Raw genomic sequence first — 9,854 nt, 5'->3', positions numbered from 1 at the left:
CTCGGTAGCTGCAAAAAACAACTCTCGGCTGGAGACAATCAGCTGAGAAACCCGAGCATTTGAGGTGCTCGCTCCGCACCGTGGGCTCCCGCCGATTGGCCCAAGCGGGCTCGCCCCCTGCGCGCCGCGCTCGGAAGGCCACAGGCCGCTGGACCTGTCGCTCCAGGAGGCCAAGCTCTGATTGGGTGCCCGCTTTCCCCTCTTGCTCCTCCCCTTCACTCCCCACCCATGCTGCCGATTGGCCCAGCAACTGCACGGCCAGCTCGCGCCTGCGGGCGGGCTCGGTTGTCGCCTGTCAGAGGGGCGGCTGTCGCTCCGCCCCCTGCGCTTCCCATTGGCTGGAAAGGCTGCACGTAAGACCCACGAGGACCGGGAGGAGCCTCGCGGTTGTTTTTTGCCCAGCAGGCTGACTCCACTGAGCGGTGGAGGCTGCTGGCGCGGAGGGTTGGGATCGCTGCGAACCCGCAGGTAGGGGGAGCGGTTCGCGGATGCCCGGCAAGCGAGGCGTGGGCCCGCCTTCTGCCTCTCATCCTTCTTGTGGCGGGAACTGTCGGTCAGCCGTCCGGGTCCCAGCCCGCAGGTCTTGTCCTCAGGTCTGGATAGGTAGGTGGCAGCGCGGGTCCTGCAGGCGAAGGCTGTGGTTTCTGACGGCAGGGATGCCTGCAAGGATTCAGACCTGGCGGCTCTCCCCCAGCGAGGACAGCACTGCCCAGCTCTGGAGTTTGGCTTAGAAGGGGCCTCACCTGGATCCTTTTAAGGGACATTTTGCTTTCTTTTTTTTCCCTAGCGTGAGCAGGTAGTAAAACGGGAGCCCTTCTGTGGGGAGAGGGCAAGGAATGAGGCGAAGGCTGAACGGAAGCTCTAAGTTAAAGAACCTCCCTCCCTCGGGATATGTCCCAGAAAGAAGAGCGGAATTAGAATGGGATGGATATGGAAGCCGTCTCAGGGTGGGGGGAAGGTGGGTCTTTGAAACTTAGAATTTGGAAAGATGCTGTGGGCATAAGTTGAGGCAAAACGGCAGAATCAGAATTTTAAGGCTTTGATGAATGTTTAGAGAGGAAAAGGTAGAATAGTCTGTGCTTCTTAAATTACACATGTATTCCTTCAATCCTTAGTCCCCTGTGTGGTGGATGGTGGCGCTATTTCTAGGGCTCAGAGATATACAAAACACATGCTATATTATGTTACTGCTGTAAATAAATGAGGAATAAATAGATCTTCCCACGTATATTGGACTGAGATAATATTTGTTGACTTTTTGGGGGGTGTTTGGTAATAAAATGAGCAAATTAGTGCAAAATGGTGAGGGAGTAATTTGTGTTCCCCTTAGGATGGGTGGCATATCGCTAAATAAGTATGCCTGTGAAAGACCGTGCTACATTTATTGGTGCAGCTAAGACTCAGCCTCTCCTAACTCACCATTCTAAGAAGAGTGTTGCTACTTTCTTTCCTAGCTAAGTGATCCACAGGGAAGGTAAAAATCTCTTGTGCTCCAGATTGTGGGACAGTAGTTTCCCCAGGCACCAGGTAACTGGTGTGTTTTGGATTCTTTGTAGGTGTGCTGACAAACTGTGATAGATGTTTAGGCCTGGCACTGTTATGTGGAGATCCCTCTGATGAAACATTCAGCTGAGCAGGTTGTGCTGTGCAACCTACAGTAGGGTACAACTTGCTGTAAGAAGTTAACAGTCCTAATCCAACATCAGCGCTCTAAAGAAGGATCTCAGGCTTTATTGGAATTGAAGACATTTGCCTCATGGATTCATAGGGAATGTGGTTAGGGCAGTACACAGTTATATTTGAAAGGGGACAGAGTGCTCCGGGCCCCAGTGAGATAACTGATTGCAGTTATGTGCTTAAGCCCATAAATTAAGCATGAACTCAGAGTTATGTGCTTTTAGGCACTTGTCAAAATCAGGAAAGCCTCTTATTCTCTGGCATGGCCTATTTTTGTATCTTCTATAATCAATGAATCAGGTCATGAATAGATTTTCACCATGAAGGGGTTTTTCTTTTTTTTCCTGTATTCTCTACTCAAAGTGAGAGTAAACGACATTTGGATAGCACCCATACTAGTTTTACATCTTTGTTTGTGAGACTTTTTATTCCAGTGTCATAGCAAATCGGAATATCCGCTTTTTTTTCCCTTCCTTTTTTGGGGGCATATATATGGGGGGGTGCAGGTAGAAGATTTTGCCCCACTCCCTTGAGGGAACTCTTAAGTGGAGAGATGTTGACTCCTTTTATTGCCTCCTTTGGGTCTTAAGTGGTAAACTGTGATGAGATCTAATCAACATTTTATTTGAGTCAGGTTCAGTGAGCAGGTTCTGTTCTCTAAAAGCGGCATTAAACTGTAAACAAGCTAATTTTTGACAGAATGTTCCTACAGGAACTTTGTAAGCATTATATGCCCCATTTGTTGCAGAATATGAAATGTGGCATTTCCCAGAGAATGATGCCTGTAGATCTTGGTGTAATTTGTTTAATGTTTACAGTTGTTAATTTCCTCTCTTTCTTGAGAGGGGAAACCATTAGTTTTATGTTTAATCATAAGGGAAATTTAGGCCTTTAAAGGGGAAACTATCCGAGGGTCTTCTAGAAAAGCTTGCTCCTGGGTAACCTAAAATTGGAAATATGTCCAAATACACAATGGTTGAATATTGTTGTTTTGAGAGAGCAGATTACTCTAGCACAATGTTCTTTCAGACGTTTAAAAGCAGAACCATTTGCCAAGTGTTATTATATGTAGGACCCAATCCCAAAGTGTGATTGCTGTAGCTGAAGAGGGCCACCAGTTGCTCCACCTACGCAGAAAGGCAAATCTTTGCCCCCTCTTCTCACTGGCAAGATGATCAGTGTTTTTCTCTTGAAGTACTTCCTCATCATTGCCCTTGGGGGCTTTCTCAGGATTCTGGTGCTGAGCAAAACAAACTTTTGTTGCCTTTAACTTTTTATTTGCAAGCTTTAGCCCTTTTTGTACTATAGCCTTACTCATCCATTCTTACAGTGCTTGTCATCCTCCTGTATTTGTCCTTAGTTAAATGTCACATATTTTTTCCAACTTTTAAATGACCTGTGCATGCATACTTGTTTAGAGTTTAGGGATCAGGCAAAAGTTACATCTTGCCTACTGACTGATTAGTTCCACCAGGAGCGTTATACTGAGGAACTGAGGGCTCCTTCCAGCCCCAAAGGTTAAGAGTCTGCACTTAGTTGTGAGTTGTCTGTGTGTAGGATACGCAAACATTCGCCTATGACTTCCGTTTTCTTTTTGTATTGGCACTGGTTGTGGTAACAGTTGTATTTTAAAGAGTCATCTTCCCTTTTAGAATCTTTCTAAAGTGAAATTGGGTCAATTTCTTGTGAATTCTTTGAAATATACTGCTTCAAAAATCTAGGATATATATTTATGTTCAAGTCACTCTCCTCTTAGCTGTTACTAAAACAAATAGGGCTAGGTTGGGTTATACTGTAATAACAACCCTAAATCTTCAGAGATTTAAAGTAAAGTTTATTTTATGTTAACACTGAGTTGGCTGGGAACCTTGCCCCATGTTGTCCTCTTTCTGAGACTTGGTTCAACAGAGAAGACCTCGGTTTGAGTGTTTTCAATCATCACAGCAGAGAAAAAAGTGTGTCATGCTTCATGATACATATATGTTAACTCTTAAAAGCTTCCAGAAGTTACATATGTCACTTTTCACATTTCATTGGCCAAATCAAGTCATGGCCATACCTAACTCAAGGAAGTGGGGAGTAGAATTTTAACATGTGTAGAGAACTAGAAACATTTGGACAGTCTACCCTTTTTGTCAATAGATATTCTCCTTCCTACATATACTTCATCCTTGGCTCTTCTCAGTGGAGATATCCCCTAAATCCCATCCAGTCACTGTCAAGCTCAAAGTCTGGGATCTCTGAGTAGTGCCCAGTAGCCATAATCTCTTGTAGTCTCTATCTTTATAAATTATCTGTCTCCGTCACCCTGTTGAATACATAGAGTAGTGTAGGGACAGATAACTATAATAAGTGTTCCCATTTGGAGAGGAGAAGAATGGAAGACATATACCAGACTCTGGACTGTAGCAATTTTGGAATCTTGCTGGGCAGATATTGCTAGGGCTCTAAATTATAAGAAAAATGAAATGAAAAAACACATCAAATGACTAGCCCAATTCAAAAATAATTAGATGCAACAGACACAATATTACTGTGTGAAATTGCTATAAAAGCTTCTAAACATTTATATGCATTTTCTGTGTTTATCTCATTATTGTGGACCAGTGACATACAGTTCATATTCTAGCACATGCCCTGGAGCATAGTTCTCTATGGTCCTTGGCTTTGCCCTGCAAGAGATCCTTGCATGTTTATTACCTCTGTCCCCACCTGAAGTTGGCTTTGGAGAATGTGACTTCTTTCCATGGCTGAGCAGGTTTGTCAGCTTGTTTCCGGACCCTACAAGCATGGGGGCTTAAGGATTGTTTTAAGTTTTGAACAGCTAGTCTTTTGGATGGTGGAGCTTCTTTGAGTACCTTTCTTTTAATACCTCGCTAAACACAACCAACAGCATCTATCACACAGTACTCATTTCTGTCTTCCAGCCTCTTCTCTTAGGGCCATAAATAAGTTCTTTAGCCACATGAACCTAGCTACACGCTCATAAGTTCATTAGGTACTTATCGCCTCCAACTTACTGTAGCGACAGCTTCATCAAATGTGTTGTTATTCCTTAACATGGATCATTTGTTGAGGTCTTGTCTCTATGTTTCTTTGAGGAGAGTTTCCTTGAGTACTCCCAGAACAGCTTTCCTGCTGCTTGGCGCCTGAGCGAGTATGTGGGGTTCTTGTTAAGGTAGCACCTCACTTCTAGTTTGTACACCAGTGAAGATAAACTAGATTATGCTACAATAAAAACCCCCCAATCTCAGTGGCTTAAGACAACGAAGTTTATTTCTTCCTATATCATATGCTCATTGCATACCAGCTGGGGGTTCTCTGGGCTGTGCTTAATCTGGGAGCCATGCTGACAAACAGCCACCATCTGAGTGTTTTCAGTGACTATGACAGAAGAAAAGAAAGGCAGGCCTATCACACAGTAGCTGTTAAACCGTTGCCTGAGACAGGCCACTTTGGCTCCCATTTTATTGGCCAGGGTAAGTCACGTGGTGGCCTCAAACTTCGGTAGTGGTGGGAAGTGCAGAAAGCTAAGTGTGATCCTAGGTATACCTGACAGGAGAACTGGAACTGTTTACCCCATACTGATGAACCATCACACCAAGGTAACAAGGCCACATTCCTCCCAAGGAGCTCAGCACTTTGTGGTGACACTTAAATTTTGAAGCATTAAGTGTTGTTCTCTATCCCATTTTCTAACTACCAGAGAAAAAAGTCACCAATTACCCTCTGTAGCTTTGTTTTTAACTCTGTTCTTGCTAAGGTGTTCTCTTTCCTATTTCCCATCCACACTTGCCTTCTCTTTGTTTAAAGTTATTTTTATGAGGAGACCATGTCTCTGGGCAAAAGCATTTCAATTACCATGCATGTGAAATGAACACTTTTTAGTGACACCACAGGGGTAGATTGGATTAATATGAGTAGTAGCTATGGAAGATTTGATTACATACAAGTAATATTTTTTCTTTCTAAGTCAAAGTGAAAAGGTACACTGTTTAAAAGAGTCAGTTCTAGAAGGCTTCAAAATTCCCCTTGGTATCTTACCCCCTCCAATTTCTTGTTCCTCAGAGGCAATTACTTTGAACCACTCACAGTTTCTTTTGGTGTTGATCTTTCCATTTCCAATAAACTTGGCTTTTGGTCTCATGAAAAATGAAGATTTAGCTCTCTTTCATCCCTTTTCCCACCCTGACTGTATGCTCCCTTTACTTTCTGTCTCCCCATCCACTCAACTCTGGTTGTTACGGATCTGGTTAAATCATTATTCAGTGTGTATCTTATGACCATGTAAGCTGTGTTTCTAGCCGACCCACACAGTATTCTCTGCTTTAAGTAATTTTTTAAATAATCAAACTTACCAAAAGATGGAGAAAACTTCAAAAGTTACTACTGAGTACCTATCTCTGAGTAATCACCCACATCTCTAATTGGTGAAATGCATAGTACGTTCATATGGATAATCTAATCTGTCCAATGAGGTGGGTGTGGGGAAGTATTCAAGCATTGAATGTGTGTGGTTAGACCTTTGGTTCTACCAAATACATTCTACGTGAAAAGAGTATGTTAACTTTAGTATCCAATTTAGTGTTTAAATGACTGAATTGTAACCACAGGGCCAGGAAAAAAGATATTTATACTTGGATTTCTCATTTGTGCTTTTACTTAAATGTTTAACCTTTTAATTAGGTTGGAGTTATTTCATTCAGTAACAAGTGTTATATTCTTTCGGCCTCAGGATGCATGCATCTCTCCCTCAGAATATAAGGAAAATATTGGATGACTCATTTTATACCATTTTCATTAATATAAAGTGGCTTTAAAATATGCTGGTTTAAAATGGCTTTAATGTATAATATTTTAATGTCAAGGATACCTCTTAATTATATTATTAAAATTACTTTTTATATACCTCTCTCAGTCCTCACTCCTCATTCTCCTTGAGTTTTTGAACTCTTGGCTCACTATTAAAAGTTGATGGCAAATTTGTTCACTGCTTGATATAAACTAGTTCTAGTGAAATGAATTATTAGGAAGTAATCAATAAGTAGTTAGCTCCTGTTTTAGGAATACCTGTTCCTTACGGAGAGTTATTATACGCTTATTGATAGTATTGAAAGACCAGAGTATATGGAGTTTCAGTTTATCAATTCTATTGTACAATAAATTGAAGAGTAAATTTTTTCTCATTACCCCTGAAATGCTAAATTGAAGAGTTAATGATCTTTCATGACCATTGAAATGGTAGGTGTCTAATTTAGTATGATTTTTTCCTAAATTTTTTATTCTTTAATCATTTCTTTACTGAAAAGTTCCACTCCTATCCTTATGAGTAATTCTTGCTATTTTCTCCTGTCTCCTGTTTTGACATAGTGATCTTTGTTTAAAAGATAAGCGTTCGGGCTTCCCTGATGGCGCAGTGGTTGAGAGTCCGCCTGCCGATGCAGGGGACACGGGTTCGTGCCCCGGTCCGGGAAGATCCCACATGCCGCGGAGCGGCTGGGCCCGTGAGCCATGGCTGCTGAGCCTGTGCGTCCGGAGCCTGTGCTTCACAACGGGGAGAGGCCACAACAGTGAGAGGCCCGCGTACAGCAAAAAAAAAAAAAAAAAAGATAAGGGTTCTATTTGAAATTAAAACAAAATTCTCACCTATACCTGTGGGTATATCTTTACCTTCTAGAAGTGCGATGTTTAATATAAAAACTAATTTTCCTAAACTATCTTCTTTTAAATGTAGATAATATATATCATCAGTAGAAAAACTTCCTGAAAGAAGAAATTGTTCAAAAGAAATTTGAAAGTAGCAAAAGTATAAGACAAAGATAATTGACAGCAGATACAGAGGACAGCATGGGAGTAAGTACAGCATGAAAGATGAGAGGATAATATCTAGAGCAAATCTGAGTTCAGAAAATAGAATTGAATTAAAATATGAGTTGAAAAAGATATTTGAATTTCTAAACTGTTTAAATAAATCTAAGTCTTAGGAATTACTAAATGTATATTAAGGAATGTTCTTAAATAGTTTTAATAGATATCTTCTAGGGGACTTAAAGTAAAAAGAATGTAAACGTAGTAGACATATATTTTGGCTCTCATTCCCACGTTAGTGGTTTTAATGGCTATTTGAGTATTAATTGTACATCTACTCTAGGTAGAGAAAGATAAAATACCCAGTTTAAAAAAATGATTGGATAATGTTTGAAAATTAATTTTAGAATCCTTAAAAATGACAGCTTAGCATCCACCATAAATATCTATTAAACTTAACATCTTAGTATTGCATTTTCCAGATATCTTTGATATCTTTTGCAAGTATCAAAAATTCATAGTATTATTAAATCAATGTCATTATATATCATCCCCTCTCATGTTTTTACTAGAAGGAAATAGTAAAGTATTAGTAAAATCAAACATGGAAGTAATGCCTTATATTATTCTTTTTGCAGATTTCACTTCATTCATTTATTTAATGAATTCATTCAGAAAAACTCTGTTGAACGCCTGCTCTTGCCAGGTATTGTCCTGGGCAACAGAACACAGCGGTGAACAAAATTGACCCTCCTGCCCATATGCAGCCACAGCTGATGATGTCTTCCAGTTTCAGTGTACTTAGAGTTGGCATCTCTTTTGTCATGATGTGCATTTTTTATATGTCAGCAGTAGACTCTCTACCAGAGCTGAGTCCTCAGAAATTCTTCAGTACATTGCAACCAGGAAAAGCTACCTTAGCTTATTTTTGTCAAGCTGGTGAGTATTTTTTATATTCTAATATGATTTTTGTGATGTTTCTATTGCTGTTTAATCAATATGCTAGGAAGAACTTATTATCAGGATTAATAATATGTGCTTTAACGCTGCAACTATAATATGCCTGCCTGGGTTTCAATCCTGACTTTGCCACTTGACCTGCTGTGTGACCTTGGTTGAGTCACTTAGCCTCTCCACGTGTCTTTTTTGTCATCCATAATGAGGAAATAGTGTGTGCTTTATAAATTTATTGTGAGGATTAAGTGACTTTACTCATGTGCTTAGTCCATAGTAAATACTAGATAAGAATTAGCTGTTAATAATGTCTGAATTTCATCATCATTTCTGAAAGTAAACTTTTGGATATTTTTCGCATGTAAATATTTTAAAAGTGTTTTCAAACTTTAAATATAGTATTAGTAATGCCTTAGTTTAATACTCTGCTTTAGCTGTACCATCAATTATACTGAATTAATTAATATAACTATTGAACATATCATTATCATGGTTCCATTTAAGTTTTTTTGTGCCTTAAAAAATACTATTCTTGGAATTAGTAAATGAAGTGAATTCATATTTTTGTTGGCTCCCTTATTATAATTGTGATTTGAAAATGGTATTTTAAAATCATTTTGAAAATTTTGTACGTGTGTTGTGTATATAGTATTAAACTTGGAAAAGTAATGCCAAATGTGCCATTTAAATTAAACATTTATTTATCCAATTTATGTTTAGAAAGCTTTTAAGATCACTTACAAAGTGAAAATATGTCATGATAAAAATATTAGAAATAAGAGTAATGAGGCAATAGGAAATAAGGGTACAAAAATATGTAACTAGGTTCATTTAGTTACTTGATTATTGGTTGTTGCATACTAGTTGGGCAAACTAATATATTTCTTTTTCAGTTTGCAGCTTTGGGCTTTAATTTTAAAAATTCATCTTTCCTAAGGGGCAAGTCATAAAACATTCATAAAACATTTCTTATTTTAGATTTTCCAAGTACCTCTGTATTTCTTGAAGAACTGAATGAGGCTGATAAACCTCTCCAGGACTATGGAATTTCAGTCACAAAGGTAGAAAGATATTTATGTTAATAACTTACTAGTGGCAAACATTTTACAACTGTGTGACCTAAGACTATCTAAAAATACTACGTTGTTTCACATCTTTTTCCAAACTGGAAAAATATTTTTTCTACCTTTTTTTTTCATAAGAATAAACAGGAGTATAGATAATTCCAGATTATTGTATAAATTATAAATACAGGGGAAAAAAAGCTACTTAAAATTCTGGAGCTTAGAACTTTATTTTGTAAACCATTCTATTGGGGCTATGGTGTCATTTATTTTTTCAATCTTCTATTTAAGTTTTTTTTTTTTTTTTTTTTTTTTGGTACGGGGGGCCTCCCCTGTTGGGGCCCCCCCCGT

The 9,854-nt window shown here is 39.2% G+C and overlaps 2 protein-coding genes across 2 annotated transcripts in view; one reads left to right on the top strand and one right to left on the bottom strand.

Moving 5' to 3' along the window:
* GPR137C (G protein-coupled receptor 137C) overlaps positions 1–2,995 on the bottom strand; it is a 54,214-nt gene extending 51,219 nt beyond the window's left edge. The window contains exons 1-4 of the mRNA XM_024734758.1: positions 2,809–2,995; positions 1,420–1,652; positions 270–750; positions 121–154 (exon numbers count right to left, since the gene is read on the bottom strand). Of these exons, the coding sequence (XP_024590526.1) occupies positions 121–154; positions 270–750; positions 1,420–1,652; positions 2,809–2,995 (935 nt within the window). The remainder of the gene's footprint in view (positions 1–120; positions 155–269; positions 751–1,419; positions 1,653–2,808) is intronic.
* Positions 422–9,854, top strand: part of TXNDC16 (thioredoxin domain containing 16) — a 108,631-nt gene continuing 99,198 nt past the window's right edge. The window contains exons 1-4 of the mRNA XM_024734795.1: positions 422–468; positions 7,412–7,530; positions 8,124–8,424; positions 9,418–9,500. Of these exons, the coding sequence (XP_024590563.1) occupies positions 8,247–8,424; positions 9,418–9,500 (261 nt within the window). The 5' untranslated portion in view covers positions 422–468; positions 7,412–7,530; positions 8,124–8,246. The remainder of the gene's footprint in view (positions 469–7,411; positions 7,531–8,123; positions 8,425–9,417; positions 9,501–9,854) is intronic.

The sequence above is a fragment of the Neophocaena asiaeorientalis genome, unplaced genomic scaffold (assembly GCF_003031525.2).
Source record: "Neophocaena asiaeorientalis asiaeorientalis breed wild unplaced genomic scaffold, Neophocaena_asiaeorientalis_V1.1 scaffold547, whole genome shotgun sequence".
NCBI lineage: Eukaryota > Metazoa > Chordata > Mammalia > Artiodactyla > Phocoenidae > Neophocaena > Neophocaena asiaeorientalis.
This window is presented reverse-complemented; position numbering and strand designations above follow the sequence as displayed.